Source organism: Giraffa tippelskirchi, chromosome 9, assembly GCF_054371585.1.
Source record: "Giraffa tippelskirchi isolate mGirTip1 chromosome 9, T2T-mGirTip1v1.2.pri, whole genome shotgun sequence".
Lineage (NCBI taxonomy): Eukaryota > Metazoa > Chordata > Mammalia > Artiodactyla > Giraffidae > Giraffa > Giraffa tippelskirchi.
In genome coordinates, this window is record NC_137283.1 from 58,596,912 (window position 1) to 58,620,510 (window position 23,599).

General features: G+C 57.7%; 2 protein-coding genes across 12 annotated transcripts in view; one reads left to right on the forward strand and one right to left on the reverse strand.

Moving 5' to 3' along the window:
• Positions 1-6,445, reverse strand: LOC145520374 (uncharacterized). Of its 7 annotated transcripts, none has more exons than XM_081526679.1 (6): positions 5,171-5,512; positions 3,223-3,394; positions 2,734-2,931; positions 1,968-2,150; positions 1,554-1,873; positions 1-1,019 (listed from the first exon to the last, which is right to left on the reverse strand). In XM_081526679.1, exons 4-6 carry the CDS (start codon positions 2,097-2,099, stop codon positions 983-985), a joined length of 489 nt encoding a protein of 162 aa, XP_081382805.1. In that variant the 5' UTR covers positions 2,100-2,150; positions 2,734-2,931; positions 3,223-3,394; positions 5,171-5,512; the 3' UTR covers positions 1-982. The 7 variants fall into 7 exon arrangements, with proteins under 7 accessions (XP_081382805.1, XP_081382807.1, XP_081382806.1 ...); XM_081526681.1 differs by having other exon boundaries at positions 5,155-5,497; XM_081526680.1 differs by lacking the exon at positions 5,171-5,512 and having other exon boundaries at positions 3,223-4,419.
• CFAP100 (cilia and flagella associated protein 100) overlaps positions 5,587-23,599 on the forward strand; it is a 23,620-nt gene continuing 5,607 nt past the window's right edge. Inside the window, exons 1-13 of one of the 5 annotated variants that reach the window (XM_081526669.1) lie at positions 5,587-5,680; positions 6,521-6,629; positions 10,345-10,419; positions 14,803-14,903; positions 16,938-17,124; positions 19,085-19,149; positions 19,221-19,384; positions 19,570-19,650; positions 19,943-20,124; positions 20,419-20,451; positions 20,533-20,659; positions 22,814-22,865; positions 22,940-23,091. In XM_081526669.1, the coding sequence (XP_081382795.1) occupies positions 6,542-6,629; positions 10,345-10,419; positions 14,803-14,903; positions 16,938-17,124; positions 19,085-19,149; positions 19,221-19,384; positions 19,570-19,650; positions 19,943-20,124; positions 20,419-20,451; positions 20,533-20,659; positions 22,814-22,865; positions 22,940-23,091 (1,307 nt within the window). In that variant the 5' untranslated portion in view covers positions 5,587-5,680; positions 6,521-6,541. Of the gene's footprint in view, positions 5,681-6,208; positions 6,431-6,520; positions 6,630-10,344; positions 10,420-14,802; positions 14,908-16,937; positions 17,125-19,084; positions 19,150-19,220; positions 19,385-19,569; positions 19,651-19,942; positions 20,144-20,418; positions 20,452-20,512; positions 20,660-22,813; positions 22,866-22,939; positions 23,092-23,599 lie in introns of those variants that run through there. The other 4 variants (XM_081526670.1, XM_081526672.1, XM_081526671.1 and 1 more) reach the window with 4 other exon arrangements.

Below are 23,599 nucleotides of genomic sequence, written 5' to 3' on the forward strand. Positions count from 1 at the left end.
GCATGTCTGTAAAGTCTTTAGAAAATGGAAATATTTGCCACACACATAACTGGCCAGGGATGGTGGTGTGGTGGTTTAATGCTAAGTCATGTCCCACTCTTTGGGACCCTATGGACTGTAGCCCACCAGGCTCCTCTGTTCATGGGATTTTCTAGGGAAGAATACTGCACTGGGTTGCCATGCCCTCCTCCAGGGTATCTTCCTCACCCAGAGATAGAACCTGTGTCTCCTGCATTGGCAGATGGATTATTTACCACTGAGCCACCAGGGAAGCCCTAGGTTTGATTGCTGTTGGTTTCAGAAGTGCTCTGACTAGAGTCAGAAGATGAGGGTTTGAGTTAGCAAGGAGGTTGGTGGCTCAGATGGTAAAGCCTACAATGTGGGAGACCTGGGTTCGATCCCTGGGTCAGGAAGAGCCTCTGGAGAAGGAAATGGCAACCCACTCCAGTACTCTTGCCTGGAAAATCTCATGGATGGGGGAGTGTGGTAGGCTAGAGTCTATGGGGCCGCAAAGAATCGGACACGACTGAGCAACTTCACTCACCTTTCACTAAACAGTTTAGCCCAGCAGAGTTAGGGTAAAAACACCCTGGGTTAGAATTTGGGGAGGATTGGGTTTAAACTGTGCTCCTGAAACAGGATTCTGATTAAATGAGGATCCCGGTGGGGCCAGGGCTGGGGGCAGGGCTGCAGGTTTCCCGACCAGGTTTAAATTGGGCAGGTTGGAGGGGGAGGGTGTTCGCCTGTGCGCACAGGGGCTGCACAGACTTTGATGCACACTTCCCATCCCCCCATCTCCCTGCGGCGGTCTGTAGCAGTCCAGGAGGGGCCCTGGGGTCCCCAGCAGGACTCAGTGCCCGGAGGTGGCCGCGGCCTCGTCCGCGGGCGCGCAGGACAGCGTTCCGGACGCTGGACCGGACGCGCGCTCGCCGGGACACAAGGTCGCCGTTTGCGCCTGACGTTGGCTCTCCGCGCAGCTTGTTTACTGGCCTGCGTCACCGGGAAACCTCCGCCGGAGCCTGGGACAAAAGGTTCTCTGATGAGTCCCGCTGGACAGAGGGCGTTCGCGGGGTGGCGCGCACACCGCCTTCGGGCGCCCCCCGGTGGCCGGTCAGACCGCGCGAAGCCGCCGCTCTGCCCGCCTGCCCTAGCCTGTCCTCTGATCCGGAGGAGCAAATCTGATCCCGGGAGCGATGACAGCCCCCCGTCACGGCGGGAACGACATGCCAACCCTCCCTGACCTGGTGGGCAGTTCCCACCTTTTCCCCTCCCCCCACCCCTTGGGCCTTCCCGCCCCCCACCACTGCCTTCACCACTGCACACTGCACCGCACCCTCCCAGGGTCACTCCCGTTCCCTACGCTCCACAGCGTCCCCTGCTCCCCTAGGGCCCTCCCAGGACCCTGTTTAGACCCTAGGCATCCTCTAACCCTGCCCAGACTCCTACTCTGGCCGCCAACACTTTCCCTATAAGCTCTCTGAACACTTTCTCCTGCAGCCAAATGTGGATGCCAAAAGCCGCCCTGTTTTCTCCCCAGGCGCCAATCAAATTACCTGTCCATCTCTGAGGTCAGGCAAGCAATCCGATGACAGTAAGGGAAAGAGCAGGCCAGGCCCAAGCACTGCCAGGGCAGGTGAGGGCTCTGGGGTGGGAGGGGCCTGCGGGGCAGGTGGAATGCTTCATACTCCCTTCCAGGGCCTGCTGGCGTCCCTGGACGGGCCCACAGGAGTAGTGCAGACCGCAGCAGGATTGGAGCCAGATGGCTGCGTGTGGCAGGCCGGTGAGGTGGAAGCCGTGCACAGGGTCCGTATGGCCCACGAGGGCCCTGGCTCACCGCAAGGCAGACTTTCTCCACGTCCTGCAACCTCTGAACCTGAAGGAAGGAGAAAGGGAAATCCAGATGCAAGTGGCCCAGGCAGGCGGGCATCTGAGCACCGCGGTGCCCGGCCAGCCCCACTGGGAGTTACCAAGAGCGCCCCCGGGTTTCTGCAGCTGCACAGCCACTCCTTCCCGCTGCCACTGTCAGCCTCCGGACTCCTGGGGCAGCCACGGAGGTGTCCCACGTGGTCCACGTCTGTTCTGCAGGAGAGGACTGGCATCCGGTGGAGGGGTTCTAAACTTGCACGTGCCCAGACGTTAGGCCCCTGAGGCTGAGAAGCACAGGGTGGGACCCTGCCTGGCTGAGCAACCCACAGTGTCCACCCCCAGCTGCGGACCCCCTAACCTGGCCCTCCCCAGCTGCCTGAGCACCGTGTCTCCGCAGGCAGGGGCAGTGGTGGCAGGGAGGAGGCACAGGGGTGGTCATGCGCTGGGCTGTGCAGTCAGACTGCCCGGGTTTGAGTCCCAGTTCTGCCTCTTATGGGCTGTGGTTGTGGGCAAACATCTTCCAGTCTGACTGTCAGCTTCCTCGTGGAGATCATGACCACCCCGCTGGGGTGCCCTGCAGACCTCTACAGTCAGGACACCCCTCTGGCCACACTATGACCCAGGACACCCCTCCGGCCACACTGTGACCCAGGACACCCCTCTGGCCACACTGTGACTCAAGACACCCCTCCGGCCACACTGTGACCCAGGACACCCCTCCGGCCACACTGTGACTCAGGACACCCCTCTGGCCACACTGTGACGCAGGACACCCCTCTGGCCACACTGTGACACAGGCACACCGGCATCCTGAGCTAGGGACTGAGTTCTGTGCTATCACACAGCATCCCTCCAGGTCATTCTTACCGTTCCCACTTTTTAGGTGGAGAAACTGAGACCCAGAGCACTAAAGTAAACTGCTCGAGGTCACACAGCCAGAGAGGGTCAGAGCAAGTACATGGACCCAGCCCAGCCTGATGCCACAGCCTGTCTCCTCGGTCACCAAGGTCTCCTGTCTCTGAGCAGTGGGTGGGGGTCAGGCTCTTGTCTGGAAAACAGAAGCCCCTGGGAGTTTCCAGGAAAGGAAGTTGAATATAGAAAATTGTTACACACATGAGGGAAGTAACCAGATGCCGAAATGGGAATGAATGGTGGGGCCATGGGAAATTACTCAGGGCTCCTGGCCAGGCTGGAACCACGCAGGCCTGCCCAAGAGGCCACAGCAGAGGAGCCCTTGAAAGCAGAGGGAGGGGACAGATGCTCTGGCTCCAATATGTCCCCACCCTCCAGCCTCTCCCCCGCCAGACCCCTCGGGCCTCCAGAGGAGCCAGGCCTAGGCAGTGTTGGTGGAAGGACCTGGAGGATGTGGGTCGTGACGGGACACAGCATCAGGATGCCCTGTTCCAGGGACGTCTCCCAAGAGGTCAGTCCCAAGCTGAGTCTTGAGAAATGTAGTGGAGCCAAGCAGGACCTTCTGGGGCCTTCCTGGGACAGACCTCCCCACTCATGTCGTCCACCTGCCTCTTGTCTGTAGAGAAACGTTAGCCAAAGAGTAAATGTGATCAGAGAAATGAGAAAACACAGAGAGAAAGAAAAACAGTCAAGTAAGACAAAATAATAAGATATTAGTCATTAAACTAAGCACAGCACAAAGTCAGGGACCTTTAGATCTTCCTCAAGGACTGTAGATAATATTTTGAGCCCCACCCCTTGAGCTGTTTTGCAGACACCGAAACCCCTGCCCAATGGGAGAACTTAACTATGTGCTTCCCACAAGATGTAGACCCCAGACCGGATGGAACCAGAAGGTTGGGGATGCTGACCCCTGGTTACCTCACAGTCGGAAGAATGTCCATATGCTGATCACGGCCCCCGCAACCCTCTGCCCTGGCATTGCCCCCTCCTATGTGATCTCCAAGCAAAACCCAGGGAGTGTGGAGTCGGGTCTTTTGGACATAAGTCCACCTTCTCCCCAAGACTGCCAGGTTCCTCAATAAAACCATCTTTCCTGTTACCTAACACTTGTCTCTCAGTATTGATTTCTTGATCGACCTGCAGCTGAACCTGAGTTTGCTAACAGTAGGAGTTTGACATCAGAATAAAGGTCATTCCAAAAAAGAGGTGAATAGAAGCCCAGGCACAGTCGGTTTTGCAGGAGTGACCTGAGACCTGCTGCCACGGAAACATACCAGCTCCTGTCCTCCTGCTGGACCACCTGTGCCTCTGACAACACCCCCCCCCACCGGGCTGGGGACCCCTTCTTAGGAGCCCCCACTTCCTTCCTGCCTCTCTTGCAGTCAGGGTGGAGGGGGGACCCTCAGACAGAGTGCAGGCAGGTGACCCAGGTTCTGCAGGTCAGAAACAGACATCAGGACCCCTCACGGCCTGGTGTCTCCATCGGGTCACATCTGCTGCCCGCTTTGGGCTTGTCTGGGGGTGGCTGGCTCCCACCCCCTGCAGACTCAGGGAGCTCCCCTGCCCTTTTTGTTTGTAATTGGCTACTGTTGATTTCTGTGTCTGTTCTCAAGAACTCTGACTGTCACACCTCCTTTCAGGAGGAAATCAGCTCACATGTTGTTAACAAGGGGTTGGCTTTTCTCCTTTTGAGATGGATATTTTCCAGACTCCTAAAGTCTAGTTAGAACTCATGGTGCTTGAGATGAACCCTCTCAGAACCGTGTGCTTTCCTACTCAGTCACTGGTTCACACAGCCTGAACTGTAGACTGTGGACCCCAGGGAGGCGGGGCTGCAGACTCAGGCCGGCAGCTGGATCATTGGGACTGTAAGTCCCCCCACTTTGGGCAGACCCAGAACAGACCAAGGAACTGCTCCTGCCTCGGGCAGAGCTGGGAGTTGCTGGGACTCACTGGATCGGCAACACTGGCCTGCGGACTGTCCAGAGGCTCCCAGGGTCCCTACGTGCCTTATGCGTGTTAGTCATTCAGTCGATCTGATTCTTTGCGACCCCATGGACTGTAGCTTGCCAGTCTCCCCTGTGCATGGGATTCTCTAGGCAAGAATATTGGAGTGGGTAGCCACTTCCTTCTCCAGCGGATCTCCCCAACCCAGGGATCGGACCCAGGTCTACCTGCATTGCAGGCGGACTCTTTAGGTCTGAGCCACCCTTGTCAATCTATAAATCCCTGAGATGAGATGTGTGGGCGGAACTGGTGGCCATGGTCAAATCTCAATGAGGGGCCTCCTGCTGTTTTGGAGGATAGGGGACTTGGCGGGGAGGGGGGGGTGAGTTTCGGCGATCTAGCGCGGACCCCTCCCTGTTTACTGACAGGTGTGCCACCCTGCCTTCATCATGCGTCACGTGCAGCCTGTGGAGCGGCGGATCTCCACCCGAGTCAGCACCGAAGTCACCTTCGCCGGGCGGGCTTGTCGGTGCCCAAATCGCCGGGTCCGCCGCCCGGGTCCTGCAGAATGTTTGCTTCTGTAACTAGTTCCCAGCACGTGGGATGCTGCGGCCCCGGGACCACAGTTGTCAGAGCCGCCCCTCTAGACCATAAGGTTCACTTGGCAGGAAGAGGCAGGCAGGTGGTGCACGTGAAAAAATTAATCAGGAGAATGACGGAAACAGCAAGAGGGGCGCAGACCAGGAAGGAAGCCAGCGCACGCTGGGCCGGGCAGGTATAGCTCAGCCTCCCTGCAGCGCGGGCGCGGCTGGGAGGCCGGAACCTTTGTGACGTCACAGCCCCGCCCGCCGGGAGAATGGTTGCCATGGCGACGTAAACCGAAGGCCTGGGCTCGCGGAGCCCGGGGGCAGCAGCTGGGAAGCTTTGGAGCGAGCGCTGGCGTGCGGAGCGGGTGGGTGCGCGCGGGACCTGGGCGGGAGCCGCGGGCGGGATCAGGGCGGACACCTCGCGCGCCCCTCCAAGCCCCTGTCGCAAGGCTTCCGGTTCCTTACTCATGGCATAGCCAGCCGTCTAGCTACCCCTCTTCCCTCCAGGCCCATGCACCCTCGCCACACGCCCGGACGGGCCAGACGTGGGTGTGGGGAGGCCCGACCCTGCTACAAGCCGAGTACCCAGATTCCTTTTGCGGAGGCTGCAGCCGGCTTGTGGCTGGAAGGGTGCAAGCTTTGGAGTCAAGGAATCTTGGGCCGGAGTCCCAACCTCGGCCCTTCCTGGCTGTGTGACTTTGGGCAGTTTGCTACTTTGTTTTTCTTCTGCAAAATGCAGACTGGCTCCGCAAATAGCTAAAAAAAAAGCGCCGCGTAGGGGCGGAACGCTTGATGAACCACCAACCAGTGCCTCCCCTGGCCCTCAGGGAGCTTACATTCTAGGGGAGCTAGGCAATCGACCGTTGTTAAGGGGATATATCAGCTACTGGAGACTGGTCAAAGGGAAGAGGTTGGGGTGGTGGGAAGATGCTTCTCGGGAGGGGCGGGCCTGAGTGCTGGACGGGGGTGGGAGGGGCCAAGGCCCGGGCTCACCGCGGATGGGCGGCTCTGTGAGCAGAAGGACTAGCCGGGGCGGCTGGAACCACGCCGGGGAGGGGAGGGAGGCGCGGCGGGCCGGAGCTGCAGGTGTCCTCCTTGTGGTGATCCCTGGGCAGGTGCCTGCAGTTCTCAGCAGCCGTGGGCGGAGGGCGGGGGGGCGGGGCTGCGGGTTGGACCCACCCGGCTCAGACGCTGTCTCTCCTCAGGTTGGGAGTCCCCTCTAGCCGATGTCAGGTTTCTCAATGCACGCCTCCTCCTCGGCGCCGATGTCCGAGGTCCTGCCTCCTATGGTCTCCAAGAGCATAACTTTCAACAGTAAGTTCTGGGCTGGGGAGGGCTTGCGCAGCGTCAGAGGCAGCCTTGGGGGGCCTGGGGCGGCGGGTTCAAGGTGGAATCAAGGCGACAGCGATTCTAATCCAGGCCACGGACCAGAAATCACAGGCTTTGCCAAGTTCCCTAGAAACTCCATGCTGTAATCCCTAGGGCTGCTGTAGCCAAGCCCCACCCCAGCCTGGGGCTTAACCCCCAGAGCTGATTGTTTCACAGCTGCCGGGACCAAGAGTCCCGAGTCCGGGGCAGGGATGCTTCCATTCTGAGGCGGGGAGGGGGGCCCTGTGCTTTGTGCCCTTCCAGCTTCTGGTGGTTTGCTGGCGACCTCTGGTGGTGGTTGGCTGGTAGAAGCATCATCTTGGTCTTGGCTTTCTTATTTCCCCTTCTTAATAAGGCGGCACACACTTGCCCAGCGTGACCCCACCGGAGTTACATCTGCAGCCACCCTCTTTTCAAACAGGGTCGCATGCTATGGTGCTGGGTGTTAGGACTTCAGATCTTCAAAAGCATTCATTTGAGGGAGGAACACAGTTCACCCCAAGACAGGCCTGGAGGAGGGTGCCGCAGCGGAGGTGGGGCTCGCTCAGCTTTCCTGCAGCCTCAGCTGCTGGCCAGCCCCCCGTGCTGGAGGCCCGCACCTCCTCCCTGGGGCTCCCACTGAGTGGCCTGGGGGTGGCCGCCAGGCTGAGGGGCAGAACCGGCCACACGCCCACTGCTTTGGTTTACTGGTCCTGGGCTTCTGATTCCAAAGGGTGTTGAGAGCCCCTGTGTGAAACTCCACCTGCTTGGAGGCTCCACTGTGTTCTCGGAGAGGCTTCCTAGGTAGTTCTAGTGGTAAAGAACTCGCCTGCTAATGCAGGAGACTCAAGAGACACGGGTTCAATCCCTGAGTTTGGAAGATCCCCTGGAGTAGGAAATGGCAACTCACTCCAATATTCTTGCCTGGAGAGTTTCATGGACAAAGGAGCCTGGCAGGCTACAGTCCATGGGGACACAAAGAGTCAGACATGACTGAGCACACACAAAAGTTGACTTATGTTTTATTCACTGTGAATTTGTAGAACTTCAAGCCTGGGAGAAACGTTCTCCAAGCCTGACACCCGCCGTGCTCACACCTTGCACACATTCACCCAAATGCACGCACAGACAGCCTGTCCTTTTCTCACACCAAGGGCCACACAACAGAAACGCTCCCTGGGCCTTCTTCCCCATGAACCCAGATTCTCTGCAGACTGTTCCTTATCAAACCTCGAGCTCCCGTAAACCTTTAGTGCTTCCAGCAAAGGTGCTTCCACGTGTGCGGGTGCCAGTCTCTGTTGGTGGCTGCTGTCCACGGCTGCCCCTGTTACACTATGTGCTTGGCCCCTCTCCCTCTTTCTCATCCACTCTACCCTGGAGTAAACTGAAAAACGAAGCAAGGTTGAACTGGGGTTACCAGAAAAAAGATAGCTTTGAAATGTTTACAGATAGCAAAATAAATGCGCTCAAACAAAACAATGCAACATAACAATGCAACATAACATATTTTTTTGACTGAAAAAATATTCACAACCTACAAGTTCAGAGTTATGTTTCATTCCCTGGGGATATATGGGCTTCCTAGGTAGTGCTAGTGGTAAAGAACCCGCCTGCTAATGCAGGAGACTCAAGAGTCACGGGTTCAATCCCTGAGTTCAGAAGATCCCCTGGAGTAGGAAATGGCAACTCACTCCAGTATTCTTGCCTGGAGAGTTTCATGGACAAAGGAGCCTGGCAGGCTACAGTCCATGGGGACACAAAGAGGCAATCATGACTGAGCACACACAAAAGTTGACTTATGTTTTATTCTCTGTGAATTTGTAGGACTTCAAGCCTGGGAGAAACATTGAGAGAACTGCTACAGGAGGGAAGGGGAGGAGGTGGGTTATATAGAAGTTTTGCAACAAAGGGCAGGTAGTCTGAACACCAAAAGATTTTTGTTAATTTAATGAATTTAGCGCTCTTCCAAGTGTGGGAAGATGCAAGAGTCTGGGCTCACTGAAATCATTCCTTTCATGTGCCTGTCAGCTCCCTGGGGCCAGTGTCCTTCCTTTACCTTTGGGGGTGGTGCCCCGAGATTGCAGGTATTGTTCTCCTTCCTGGGTGCCCCGGAGGCCAGGAGTCACTTTAGACTGTGACTTCCTGCTTTATTGATGTGGCAGAAAATATTGCATTCTCAGAGGGGAGGGTGTTCTAGGCCTTGAGCAGGGGATGAGGTGAGGTGTTGGAGAAAGAGACAGAAGGCCAGTGTGGGCCAGTGTGTAGGGCCCTGTGGGCTTGGGGAGGACCGTTTGGTTCTGCTGGGATGACAGAGACAGCCCAGGTCTACGAGTGTGTGACTGGGGTACCATTCCTCCCACCTGGAGCGGGGGTGGGGGGCACTTGGCCACAGCTCCATCGAGACACGAGACACGGCTAGTCCGTGCCCTGGCCACACAGAGGCTGGAGCCACTTCCCTGCCACGTCTGTCGGCAGGAATTTAGAAACGGGACCCCTTCTCTTGCTTTGGAGCCAGAGTCTTAAGGAAATCTTTTTTGCAAATTTTATTTATTGATTTATTTTTGGAGAAAACCCAACCCCCATCGCAGCCCCATCGAGGAGCACAGACCCACGCCTTTCTCTTGTGGCACCTGGGCCATGGGAGTTTCTGGAGGGCAGGAGTGCCCAGGGGTTTGGGGCAGGTGGGCGTCGGGCCTGTGATGTCTGAGTCCAGCTTCGCTGTCACCCACCTCCTGTGTCTCGGTTTTCTCGGCTACCGAGAAGCAGTAGGGTCTCCTGAGTCTTGTGGGGACCGCTCCAGAGGTGATCCAGGGAGGCCCGTGGTGGGGTGAGCTCCCACAGTCCTGGACAGGTGGACATAGGGGAGACGCTGGGAAGAACCCACACGAAGGGAGGGCGTGTGGGCAAGTGCCATAGTGGCGAGAAAGCCACGTCGAAGAGGGATTCAGAGCCCACACAGCGGGCTGGGCCTCAGGGGTCAGGGCCTGGGGGACCGTGGGAGCTTGGGAGGACAGGTGCTGAGTGGAGGAGGAGGGCCTGGCCGCGGGCCTGGGGGCGCATGAGGCACCAGTTTTGCTGGGCTCCAGGCTCCTATAGGGCCTCAGGGGTGTGTGTGGTGAGTTGTAGAGCGTTGGGGGGATTCAATGCTGATGTGGGGTCATCTCTGCAGACCAAGTGGCCAGCGGGTGGCAGCAGCCACCCCACCTGCTCTCTCCCTTTGTTGCCTGCCTGCCTCAGGAGGTGCCGTGGTATCAGCTGACAGGAACGGCAGGGAGGGGGTCTCCGCGTCTTCCACTGCAGACCCCGGAGGCCTGAGGAGGCTCCTAGCAGAAGGGTTGGCTGGGTGGGCGTCAGAGGCTCAGAGCCTGTGGCTTCTGTGAAAAACCATCCTGCTTTGTCCTTAGGAGCAAAGAAGGGGGGGTGGTGTGCCCAAGGAGAGTCACAAGATGACTTCATGGGTCCAGGCATGTGTGCTGGAACTTTTGTGGCTCTTTTTATGCTCAGCCCTCAAAACTTTCTGGCAAAGTCAGTATAATCATCTCAGCTGTGGGAGCTAAGGGTCATCTGGCAGGTGAGACCCTAGGGCTGGAGCCTCCGAAGTCTCCCTGGCATGATGCCATGTGCACAGCTGTTACAAGCTGCTGAGTCTTTTGCTGTGGCTCTCACTTTTGTGTCTCCCCAGAGCATGGCCCAGAATCCATGGACAATAGTTCTTCAGTCACTGAAGAGAAGAAGAAGCATGCGAAAAAAGGCAAAGGTAATTCTGGACCTGGGAGTGCAAGTCCCATCAGTGGGAGGAAACCTCTCACCCTCAGGCCCCAGATGTCCTCAGATGTAGCTTCTGGTGGGAAGGACAGAGAGAAAATGTTCTGTTTTCATTGGAAATTGGATTACTGAAACCCTGAAATAACAGGGACGTAAGCAACAAAGTAGGATTTACTTTTCCTCCAGTAATGAGAAGTGTGGGAGGCAAACCAGGGCTCTGTGGAGCTCTACCAAAAGCAGTCCTACAAAATCTTCCAGGTGACCAGGTTCCAAGTCTTTCTGCTCCACTGTCTTTACTTTTGGGTCTTTCAACCACAAAGTTGTTGCCTGGTCATAAAATGGCTGCGGCAGCTCCAGCCATCACATCTGCTTCCAGACAAGGAGAAGGAGGAAAGGGAAGGGCTAACTCAGCCATCCTTGGGAAAAGATCTTCCCCAGAAGCCCCACCCAACAGTTTCTTGCCACACTCCATTTGTTATTGGGCCATCAGTATCTGCAAGGGAGGCTGAGAAATGTAGCTTTTCAGTGAGTCACAAGGTTGCCACCTGTTAGGAGATAGAAGGGGATGCATCTGGCAGCACATGCCTCATCCTCTGGGCCCTGCTGTGTCCTCCATGCCTTGGCTTCCTGGACTCCCTCCTGGTTCCTTGGCTGTCCTCACCCCCAACCTGGCACCACAAGCCAGTCTGGTCCTCCAGCAGAGGTGTGCAGCTCTGAGCATGTTCCCTGAGCCTGTCCTTCCCTGGCCAAGCTCCTGCCCTGGGGCTGGGCTTCCTGGTCCACCCTGCCCACCCCAACTCCCTCTTTCTTTTAGTTTACAAAATCCAGACCTGCCTAGAAGTAGAGACTGAAGGTCAGTGAACTCGTATGCTCATCACCAGATAGGAAGCAGATAAGATTTAGCCATGTTTGCTTCACCTACCCTTCTTCACTTTTTTCTTTTTTTGTCTTTGCCAGAATATTTTACTGTTTTGAAATTTGTTGTTTTTTTTGAAGTGTAGTTGATTTACACTGTTGTGCTGTATAGCAAAGTGACTCAGCTATACACATTTATACATTCTTTTTTATATTCTTTTCCATTATGGTTTATCCCAGGATATTGACGATCTGTGCTGTACAGGGAAAGTGTTACTCACTCAGTCATGTCTGACTCTTTGCGACCCCATAGACTGTAGCCCGCCAGGCTCCTCTGTCTATGGGATTCTCCAGGCAAGAATACTGGAGTAGGTTGCCATTTCTTCCTCCAGGGGATCTTCCCAACCCTGGGGTTGAACCTGCGTCTCTTACATCTTGTGCATTGTCAGGTGGGTTCTTTACCACTCGTGCCACCTGGGAAGCCCTTTTTTGGCTGCACTGGGTTTTAGCTGGGCACACAAGATCTTTGTCTTCATTGTGGCATGCAGGGTCTCTAGTTGGCAGCATGTGAACCCTTAGTTGTGGCATGTGGGATCTGGTTCCCTGACCAGGGATGAAACCCGGGCCCCCTCCATTGGCAGCACAGAGACTTAGCCACTGGACCACCAGGGAGGTCCCTGTGGCATATGTGAGATGCCACGTCTAAGTGATATCATAAGGTATTTGTTTTTTTCTTTCTGACTTCACTTAGTGTGATAATCTCTGGTTGCATCCACATTGCTACAGATTTTGCTAGGATAAACTCCAGGCGTTATTTCATTCCTGCAGTGTGCGTTTTTCAAATATCAGGATCTTTCTCACACGCCCAGAAGCAGTTAACCAGACCATCATCAGATTTACCCAGTTGTCTCAGGAACGTCTTCCCACAGAAGATTTGTTCTCATCCAAAGTCAGTTGAGATCTGAGCACCTTCAGTCTCGTTTAACCAAGCAGAGCGGCCTCCACGTCCTTTCGTCCTCTGTGCTTCCCTGGTGGAGAAATGGTGTTACTTATCCTATAGCATGTCTCAGTGGTGAACACGTCTATTCCCTCCCTGGTGGTGTCACTGAGACTGTTTCTGTGGGTCCTGCATTTCCTCTGGCTCAGCGTTAACCAGGGTGCCTGAGAGAACTGGTGTCTGCCTGTGTGTGCACAGACCCCTTCCTGGTGGCCTCTGTGCTTTCAGCTGCCTCCCTGGGAGCCACCTGTGAGCAGTGGATTCAGCCTGATCCTACATTGCCGATCCCAGCTGTTCACCCGACAGTTTCTTCTACCCATGATGCTTGCATTGAGCTGAGCATGACATTAAGGGCCAGGGGTCTGTGTCGTGGCTTGTCTGTCTGTCTTCACTGAGGTACCATTCCTATGCAGTGCAATGACAAACCTCCAGGTTACAGTGTGATGCTTTTTGATAAATGTGTACAACTCTGTGTACAGCCTCCACCCTGTTTGCCATCTAGAACATTTCCCTCCTTTCTCCTGAGGATGGACAATGGTCTGCTGTCCCTATCAGTTCAGTTCAGTTGCTCAGTTGTGTCCGACTCTTTGCGACCCCATGGACTGCAGCATGCCAAGTCTCCCTGTCCATCGCCAACTCCTGGAGTTTACTCAAACTCATGTCCATCAAGTCGGTGATGCCATCCAACCATCTCATCCTCTGTCATCCCCTTCTCCTCCCACCTTCAATCTTTCCCAGCATCAGGGTCTTTTCAAATGAGTCAGTTCTTCGCATCAGGTGGCCAAAGTATTGGAGTTTCAGCTTTACTGTCAGTCCTTCCAATAAATATTCAGGACTGATCTCCTTTAAGATGGACTGGTTGGATCTCCTTGCAGTCCAAGGGACTCTCAAGAGTCTTCTCCAACACCACAGTTCAAAAGCATCCATTCTTCGGCACTCAGATTCATTTATAGTCCAACTCTCACATCCATACATGACCACTGGAAAAACCATAGCCTGCCTGCCACTGGCCAGCTTCTGGGCACCCTTGGAGCTCCTGAAGCTCCCCTTCTGTCCTTGCTCATCTTCCCACCGGTGACGGGGCTTCGCTGGTGGCAGGAACTCCCCTCCCTTCAGCCCCCGCAGAGTACAGGTCCTGTCCCCCCTCCTCTTCCTTCCTTCTTTTGTCCTGCCTGGTCATGTGGGATCCTTTTAGGTGTCTGAGGTCCTGGCTGGTTCAGCAGGTGCTCTGTGACAACCCTTCCATTTGCATGTGCATCGCTGATGCGTTTGTGGGGAAAGATGGACTCTGCGTCCTCCTCCTCATCCACCACCTGCTGTTCTGAGGCTGTTTCCCCCGTGCGTACCGGGAGGACTGGAACTGCTGCTGGGATTTAAACTTTAGAAGTTGTCACTGAACATCTACCAGAGTGACTGTACCAGCTCACAGCCCACCACCAGGTGTGAGGGCTCCGGTCACTTCACGCTGCTCCAGCCCTGGGCACCAGCCCTTCCTTTCTGGGTTACCTGGGCCACTGGGCATGCGTTAGCATCCCGTGTTTCCCGTGACCAGCGAGGGGGACGAACTGTGTTTACGGGGCATTGATGATTCTGTGCTACGAAGCACCTGCCTTCTGCTCACTTCTCTGCTCGGTTGTCTGTTTCCTTATTTTAATGATTCCTGGGCTTCCCTGGTGGCTCAGTGGTAAAGAATCTGCCTGCTAATGCAAGAGATGTGAATTCGATTCCTAGGTCAAGAAGGTCTCCTGGAGAAGGAAACTTGTCAATCCACTCCCTTATGCTTGCCTGGGAAATCCCATGGACAGAGTCCATGGGGTTGCAAAGAGTCAGACACGACAGCACATACAAATTTCTTTTTACTTTTTTACGATTGTTTTTTTTTAAGTGATGAACCCTGTTTCTTCTAAATCGAGGGTAGTAGGAAAGTAACCATATTTTTTAAGCCGTTAGGTTGGAGCCCTCTGGGTTCCATTTTCTCTGACACCTGGTGAGCTGGGCTGTGGGAACATCTCCCTTATGCCTGGAAGGGGGGCAACAGGACTGGGGTCCTTGGCAGCCCCAACCTCCCCAGCATCCAGGCACTCTGCCCTCACTGCGCCTGCAGGAACGAAGCCACTTTGCTGGCCTCCCCCGCCCCTTGCAGGCAGGTGCCGCACACTCCAGGGTCAGTCGGTTGCATCGCTTACAAAGGGCAGGTGGAACTTCTCTTCCTTATGGTCTCGGGGTTCCTGGGACTAAACTGAGGACAGAGGGCCAGGAATGTAGCAATATTTGAGACACAGGAAGGTCTGTGTTCACACGGTCTCTCAGATGCCAGGGACGGAAGCTAAACAGGCTAAACCGGGCAGGTAAGTTTATAGAGCTGGGAGGTCCAGGTGCGGACTGCAGGCACAGCTGGATCCAAGAGAGCGTCTGCTGTTTGCTCGTGCTTTCGTGGGCGCTCCCTCGCTGGGTGGGGGCCACGCCGGGACCCCGGAGGCACAGATCACCCCTGGTTCTCCAACGAGGCCTCTCCCTCCCCAGCGTCCAAGACTGTTCCTGACCAGCCAGCGAATCCTTTCCACATGTCCGGGGACGTGGACTTCTTCTTCCTCAGAGAACAGGAGAGGAACAAGTCCCTCTTGGTTAGTATCTGGGGGAGCCTGCCCGCAGGGGCCAGAGCGCTGGTCCCCCGGCACTCTCGCTCTAGGACAGTCGATGGCTCACACTGCCTGTGAAGGCGCCTTGACTCCGCCTGGCCCCGGGTCTCTCGTCCTACTCTCGTGTCAGTTTCATCACCACCATTCCTGGGCTCTCGTCAGGGGGGCCCCCAGGGAGTGTCTGTCCCAGAGCCTTAGCCAGGGTGCCTTAACTTCTGCGGAACCTGATATAGATGCTATCCCCTCCTGACACCCTCTCTGACCCCCAGGCCCTAGGAGACTCCCCGCCTGCTCTAACCTTGCACAGTCCCCTCTCACTGGACTTCTCGGGGGCCAGAAACACACGCACACATGTGCACACACTGTGTGTGCACACACGGATGCGTCTCTGCAGCACTAGGGAGTCCCAGGATCAGCCCTGTCCCCCAGCACATGCCGTGTCTGCATGCCAGCAGGGTCTCTCTCGCATCCCCACGTGCCCAGCTAGTCCACCCCCCACTGCCCTGCAGCAGGGCAGACCTCACCTGCCAGGCTGAGGGGACTCGCGCAGTGCGCCGTGTTTCTGGGACGCCTGGTCAGAGGCACAGGCGTGGCCAGTGTCCTGGGCTCCCCCAGGGGCTGCCTGTGTCCCCCCAGCTCAGGGCTCAGCCTCTGAGATGCCTCAGGCAGTGGCTCCCTCTGCCACCCCAACCAGGACCAAGGACACTCGGGGACGGGTAGGTCCTCCAGGTCCACCCCAGACCTGATCAGGATTCCACGGGTGCCAGTCATGCTCCCACCTCCCGCCTGGACGGAGAGGCGACACGGACCCTGAGCCAACCTGAGCGCTGCTCGAGGCAGGGCACCCGCACACGCATGCACACACATGCGCACACATGCACTGTCACACACTCTTAAACACACAGACATGTGCGCACACCCCCACACATGAACACACACACACGTGTACACTCACGCACATTCACGCACAGACACACACACACCCATACATGCTCACCCACGCACATGCACACACACACACACACACACACACACACGGGTACACTCACGAACATTCATGCACAGGCACACTCACACACTCATGCATGCACACACTCACCCCCCCGCACACACACTTCCCCTTCATCCAGCAGCAACACAGCCTGAACTTCCTTCTTCCAGCCTGGATGGGCTTCAGGGACCCTCTGCCTTCCTTCAAGGCCCCCTGCCTCCCCTTCCCACCCTGCCCCCCAGCACAGCCCCAGCCTCCTCACACTGAGGAGCCTCCCAGCACCTTCAAACTGCAGACCTTTTCCCACTGGAATCCTCACAGGTGACACTTTCCCAGTTTTATTGTACCAGGACACACAAATTAGGGCCTACCACACATTAGAGGGGAACAGGTGTTGTTACTGGCAGGACCAGCGGGATGTCGGATTTGACCAGGGGAAGCCACATGCAGACTTGAGCCAGCAACATCCCCTGGGCCTGGGCAGCAGGAGGGGTGGGTACTAGGCCACCGGGAAGAAAGCCCCTCACCCCACCATGTCCTGAGACCCCCCAGGTTAAGGGTGGGGTGTTGCAGATCCCCAGTGACCCCCAGCCCCAGGTCACCCCCAGTAAGTATCGAGCTTCCTGATCAAACTTGGAAACTCTGAGGATCCAGCTTCTCTTAGCCTTGGTTTGTCAGATTTAGAAATCACAGCCCAAGATACTCGGTTTAAGTGTGACCTTCAGACAGACGAGGCAGTGAGCGTGTCCCTGCACCCTTGGACTGGAATCGCATCTGACCAGGGTTCCTCAGTTCCTCTGGTGCCCTGCCTGCCTGCACCCCGTTCTCCGCAGGGAAGCGCCCCTTACCCCGAGTGCTTCCCCCCTGCACAGAGCACATGTGTGGGCCCCCACACCCCTCCAAATGTGCACCTCCACCCTTGCGTGTTGCCTGATGCTCCGCAACCCCGACGGGACAGGCAGCAGGGAGGGGACAGGCCCAGTCTGTCCGTCCCCACCCGACCCTGCCCTCTTGCCTGCCTCCCACAGGACCGGGAGCAGAAGAAGAAGCTGCAGGTGCACGAGAAGATGACCTACTCATCCAAAGTGTCCGCCAAGCACACTAGTCTGTGCCGCGAGCTGCAGCTGGAGGAGGAGATGGAGGACCAGGAGAAGCGGGCCAAGCAGCTGCACAGCTTCCATGAGCAGGTGGCCTGGAAGCTCGCCATGACCCGAGGTGCATCCCGTCCCCCCGCCCTGCGGTCCCCAGGCCCACGGTCCCCAGCCCTGGTCTCCAGGCCTGCCTTCGCCCTTCCTGTACGAGCAGCGCTTTTAGTGGGCTTGAGCCATGCGGGGCCGTGGTGCAGTGTGTGTGTGTGTGTGTGTGTGTGTGTGTGTGTGTGGAGGGGGGCAACAGGTCTTCTTTATGCCCAACCTCTGCCTCCCAGGATGCTAAGATCAGTTCCAGATGGACTGCCAACCTGGCAGCCTTTAAACCCTGGTGTTGCGTGCAGTCGGAATGCCGACCTGCACCATGAGTGCTGTTTGCACCGTGTATCAAATACAGGCATCTCACTTGGCTTGTCTGTCCTGGGCAAGTCAGCTTTGTCCTGCTGCTGCCTCTTCTGCTGATCACTAGCCTCACGGGTCCTGGGATTCAGTGTCTTCACACACTGCACGTAGTGAGAGGGAGCCGTGTGTGAGCTGTTGTTATTTTCATCACCCAGTAAGACATCCGAAGGGCTTCCCTGGTGGCTCAGATGGTAAAGAATCTGCCTGCAACACAGGAGACCCGGGCTTGATTCCTGGGTTGGAAAGATCCCCTGGAGGAAGGCATGGCAACCCACTCCAGTAGTCTTGCCTGGAGAATCCCATGGACAGACGAGCCTGGTGGCTGCGCTACAGTCCATGGGATCGCAAAGAGTCATACATGACTGAGGGACAAAACGAGGAAGTCTGAAGTACTAAACATATGTATCAGTGTTCTACCTGTGAAGTATAAACCAGTAAGCTTGAAAGAACTGGTTGAGGTCAGAGTCCTGGACCCCTTGGGCTATAGGGGCCCTGAATGTGAACATGGAGAGACCCCAGCCTCCGCCCCTGACGCCGAGGCTTGTTATGTGGGTAGGAAGCCCTGAACATCTTTGATGTGTCGAGTGTGGAGCTCTGCATGTGTCTTGTCTCGGCCTCCACTGCCCATTATTGCTAAGACCCGGGAGCAGCAGGGGGCGTCCGAGTGGGCAAGACTGGACCCAGCAGGTCTGACTTCCTTGAGGAGCTCAGGACAGCCAGGCTGGGCATTTCGACTTAAAACAGGCCTCCTGGGCCGCGTCATGACCTTCTGGAAAGGAGCGGGTTTGAGGGACAAGGCCAAGAGCCCACAGTTGCATCCACAGCGGGGTGCCCCACCCCGTGTTCTCAGAAAGGCCGGGAAAGAGGCCTCCGTGGGCCTTGACCCCAACTGCGATGCCTTGCTGCTTGCGCTCCGGAAGGCGGCCCCGATGCCCACCCCAGCTCCCTCCCACCCGGCTGAACCCTGCCAGGGTGGACTTAGCCGCTGGAGGCTTGTGCCTGTGCTCAGATGCTCAGTCGTGTCCGACTCTTTGTGACCCCGTGGACTGTGGCCTGCCAGGGTCCTTTGTCCATGGGATTTCCCAGCAAGAATACTGGAGTGGGTTGCCACTTCCTTCTCCAGGGGATCTTCCCGACCCAGGGAACGAACCTGTGTCTCTTGCATCTCCTGCCTTGGCAGGTGGATTCTTTACCACTAGTGCCACCTGGGAAGCCCTGATGGAGGCTTAGGGCACCCCAACTAGAGACCTTGCTGCCCTGTTTCTCTCTTACCACTCCATCCTGTTACTGTCCTGCCCAACAGACCTTTCATCATGACGTCCAGCCAGGTGAAACTTCCAGGGTAGGGTGTCCAGAACCTCATTCTAGGGAGAAGGGTGCTACAAGCAAGAGAGACTCAAGTCAAACCCAAGGAAGGACTTCCCACCTGGCCAGACTCCAGCCATGGAGACTGCTCTGTATCCACACAGCCTGGATGCAGAGCTCTCTCCGTTGCGGTCCCTGTTGTGACCTGGGCCTCAGGGCGGGCGCGGCGCACCGCCTGGCTTGCGGGTCCCTGGCCACCGCCTGGGGGGGTTGCTCCCGCTGCCCGCCCACCCCCAGATGCCTTGTGCCTCTCGCTGCAGAAAAGCTGGAGCCCAACAACATCAACAGCTATATGGACCAGAAGCGGCAGATGTTTCTCATCCAGGTAGGCCGGCTGCCCTGTGGGTCCCGCGCCCTGTCCCTGCAGGGCCCACGTGACGCTGCTCCCACCCTCAGTACGCCCTGGACATGAAGCAGAGCGAGATCCAGCGGCTGGAGAGGCTGGCGGCCCAGGAGGAAGCCAAGCTGGAGCGGGCGGAGAAGTTCCTGGAGAAGGACGCGGCCCTGTTTGACGAGTTCCTACGGGAGAATGACCGTAGCTCTGTGCAGGCGCTGAGAACGTGAGCCCCCGCCCAGGCCCAACCCAGGCCTGCATGCCCACCACTCCCCCAGCCCGCCTGCAGTGGCCGCAGACGGACCCCTGGCCTCAGTTCAGGCCGCTCGCTGCAGCTCCCCCGCCTGCAGCCCTGACCGAAGGCAGCGTGGGCGCTCCCCTGAGCCCCCTCCCCTTTGCCCTCTCCCCCAGGGCTGACAAAGAGTCCAAAGCCAAGATGGAGAAGATCCTGGAGATTCGTGAGCTGACCACCCAGATCATGAACATCAAGAGGTGCGTCAGGGGGGCGCACTGGCCCGGCCATGCCCAGGGAGCTCCACACGGCACACAGCTCTGTACCCTGACTGTGTCCAGGAGCCCTGGCCCTGCGGGTGACCGAGGCTGGGACTGGGCTGGGCTCACTGTGAGGCCCCTCTACCCCGGGAGCAGCGGCGACCTGGGGGACTGAGCTGGGCCAGCCCGCCCCGCAGGCTGGCCTTCTTGCCCGCGCTCAGCGTCCGGGTTGCCTCCCCTCCGAGGGGCCCAGGGATGGAGGCTGACCTCGCCTGTCCCCCCCCGGGTGCAGCGAAATCTCCAAATTTGAGGACATGCTGCAGCAGTACAAGGTCTACAAGGACTTCCTGTACAAGCTGTCACCGAAGGAGTGGCTGGAGGAGCAGCAGAAGAAGCGCTTGGCTCTCAAACAGGCCAAGGAGGTGGTGGAGGCCTTCAAGGAGAGCCTGCTGCTGTCCTCGGTGGGGGACAAAGGTAGCAGGGAGGGGCGGGTGTGTCCGCGGTCCCTGTGTCCATGGGCCAGGCCTCCCCACCTCCCAGAGTGCCCCCCAGGCCTCTCCATCCCTGCAGAGCCCCTCCCCAGGCCTCTCCACCATACCCCCAGAGCCCCCCACCCCCCAGGCCTCTCCATCCCCCAGAGCCCCCCCCAACCCCCACCGCTCAGGCTACACACTCTGGGAGGTCAGCCAGCTCTCCGAGCAGTCATGTTGCTGTGGGGAGACCCCAGGTAAGTGCCTGGGATCCTGAGCCCCTCCTGGCTTCCCACAGGACTGGAGACCAAGGACAAGATGAGCTCCAGAGGTATGTGGCAGCCCCCGGCTGGAGGGGCCCCATTCTGGGCTGGGGAGGGGCAGGTGGACAGCCCCCCTCTGCTTCCCCCAGAGGGGCAGAGCCCCAAGAAGCCCGCCAAGCTCCTGCAAGCCATGCGGCTGCCCCAGGCACTGTCCACCACCGTCAACCAGCAGCAGGGCACCCTGCCCAGCATGCCCAGCAGGGTGGAGTCCAAAAGGTGAGTGGGCATGGGGAGGGGGTGATGGAGGAGACTGGCCTGCTGTGGAGTGGCCCCCAGTGGCACCGGCTTAGGGTGCCTGGAACAGGGGAGGGGCTGAGGAAGGGCCCTCTCCAGCCTGGAGGGTCTAGAGTCAGACGTAAGCCTGAAAACCAAGGTGTTTCCCAAGCAGACACTTAGGTTTGTGTGATTTGGTGAACTTGGGCTTGGGGTTGCCCACGTGGGTGCTGTTGGGACAGTCAAAGGTGCACGGAGAAGGCAGCTGGGGGTGGGGTGCTTGGGAGAAGACCCGCCTGCCTGGACCCTCAGAGTCCGGAGTGCTGGCCAGGGGCTGGCAGAGCCCCTGTACCTGTAAAGGGAAGCAGGAAGTCTGGATTTTCATATAAAATTTCCCAAACTTTAATTGTATACTTTCAAGTCTTATGAAAAACACGGTAAGGGACAAACCAACTGACTAGATCCAGCCCGGGTGACTCACCCCATAGCCCCTGCAACACCCCACCTCAGGGACCACCGAGCCGCCCTGGGACCTGTGCTGAATCTCTTCCTGCGATTCCCTGACACCCCCGCCCTCCCTCCCACACGCTGTGACGACTGACCACAGGTTACTCCTGCCCCACCGCCACCTCCGGGGCCCCCTGCTCCTCCAGTGCAGTCACTGTGCACCCCAGCCTCTCCAGGTGGGCTGCCCACGTGGTGCAGAGGGACAGGGGTGCCTGGCTGCCAGGCAGGGCTGCACCCTGGCTCTGCCTCGAGTCCCCGCACTGGGGTCCGGGGCTGCAGAGGCTGGGAAGTTTCAGCAGGGCACCGACATGATCAGACTTGGGCCTTGTGGTACCTTTTTCTCTGATTTTGTGGTCCAAGCGCACATGCCAGGCACGTGCAGAGGTTAGCTCTGGTCCCCATAACCCCTCCGGGCCAGGCTGTGGTGTCCAGCTCTGGGGTTGGATGTGTGTGCCTCCTCTTGTGAGGAGCCCTCGGTCCTGGAGCTCCCGGCAGCAGGGATGGTCCCTGGAAGCAGAGGTCTGGGGCCTCCGCCTGCCGGCCCTGTGACCACAGTCACTGTGCACATTTGGGCAGGTTGCGGGCTGCACAAGGCACTTGACCGGGAGGGCGAGTCGCAGCTAAAGTCCAACCTGGACCCATGCTGTGTCCTCTTGCAAGGAAGAGTCTCAGAAGGGCACCTTCCAGGCCAAGAGTGACCTTGGGCAGGTGACTGGCTTTCTGAACGGCACGTTTCTCATGTGCAGATTCAATGGCATCTGTGTGCATGGGGCTTCCCTGGTGGCTCAGACGGTAAATCTGCCCGCCAATGCAGACAATGCAGGTTCAGTTCCTGGTTTGGGAAGATCCCTTGGAGGAGGAAATGGCAACCCACTCCAGTATTCTTGCCTGAGAAATCCCATGGACAGAGGAGCCTGGTGGGCTGTAGTCCATGGACTCGCAAAGAGTCAAACAGGACTCAGTGACTACACAATAAAATCAGTGTGCATACAGGGTGAGGCACAGGCCTGGAGAGCATGCTAGCTGTTGGCAGGGCCCTGTAATGGCAGCTCTGCACTTCAGGAAGGCTGGGCTGGAATCTCTGAGGTCTTGGCCCAGCCTCCCCCAGCTGCAAGCCGGCCTCACCAGGTCTGGGGGTGGCAGAGCCTGCGTGTCCGCACAGGGTGCAGTTTGGGAGGGGTGACGGAAGCAGGACTGAGGTCGGCCAGGGCCCCATGCAGTGCTTGCAGCCCTCACAGCCTTCCCTGTGGCCGCTGGGCTGTGCGTGTTCAGCAAGGTCCCTGACATGTGGCGTGAGTGTCACAGCAACTGTGAGAGGGGCCAGCAATGACACATGCCAAGGCTGGAGCGGGGCAAGGAAGGCCCAGGTGTGAGGGAGAGAGCGGGGACCAGGGAGGGGCCTTGCAGCGGAAGCCGTGGGTCTGAGATTGGGTTGGCTTCTGAATCGCAGGAAGGAGCTGCTGGGGCTGGCGGCCTCAAGGTGGGAGCTACGCTTTATGCTAACTAGAGTGAGAGGGACTGACCAGGTGCGGTGTGACCGCTGGGGGCTGAGAGGAGGCTGGAGCCACGGCCTCGGCCACTTGGGGGACAGAGGACAGGACGAGGGCTGATTGGGGAGGTGCCCCAGGCCTGGACCCCGTGTCCCCACAGGTCCAGCTCCGCCCTCCCTGTGCAGGACGACCTCGACAGCGATGATGGAGAGGTGGGTGCCTGCTCCCAGCAGGGCTGTGGGGGCCGGGCCCGCTCTCCGGGGGCCTCACCTGGCTCTGCTCGCAGGAGATGGAGCTATATTTCACGGATCCGCAGCAGCTCCTCGACATCTTCACGAAGCTGGAGGAGCAGAACCTGTCCCTGGTCCAGAACACCCAGGAGATGGAGGAGGCCCTGGAGGAGCTGAGCTTCACCCTGAAGAACACCCAGACCCGCATGTAGGTCTCAGGGAGGGCTTCGTCGCTGGGCAGCCCATCCTACCCTGTCCATGGTGCTGACCCTGCTGGCTCTGGGGAGAGGCTGTGTCCTCTTGGGCATGGGGCTGGGGTTCCGAGTGGGTCAGGCGGGTGGAGCCACGAGGGGCTGACCTCTCCCTGCCCTGGAGCAGCCTGCAGCCAGAAGGGGCAGCTCCACAGACACCCCCCAAGGTGGTTTTGTAATGATTATTTTACTGGCTCAAAGTAAAGAATCTGCCTGCAATGCAGGAGCTGCGGGTTCGATCTCTGGGTTGGGAAGATCCCCTGGAGGAGGAAATGGTAACCCACTCCAGTATTCTTACCTGGAGAATCCCATGGACTACAGCCCATGGGGTCGTAGAGTCAGACGCAACTGAGCATGCATGCATTTATTTTACTAATGATTATAATGATTAGCGTTGTTATTTGTTATTTAATAATAGTAATATGATCCAAGCTACTTGACTCTCCAGCCTTCGTCATGTAGTGT

Coding starts and splice junctions, on each gene's coding strand:
- LOC145520374 (XM_081526674.1), bottom strand. CDS start 2,099: ATGCCAGTCCTCTCCTGCAGAACAGACGTGGACCACGTGGGACACCTC. Junction 1,874..1,967: donor GAAACCCGGGGGCGCTCTTG/GTAACTCCCAGT, acceptor TCCTTCCTTCAG/GTTCAGAGGTTGCAGGACGT. Junction 1,020..1,553: donor CTGACCTCAGAGATGGACAG/GTAATTTGATTG, acceptor CTTTTGTCCCAG/GCTCCGGCGGAGGTTTCCCG.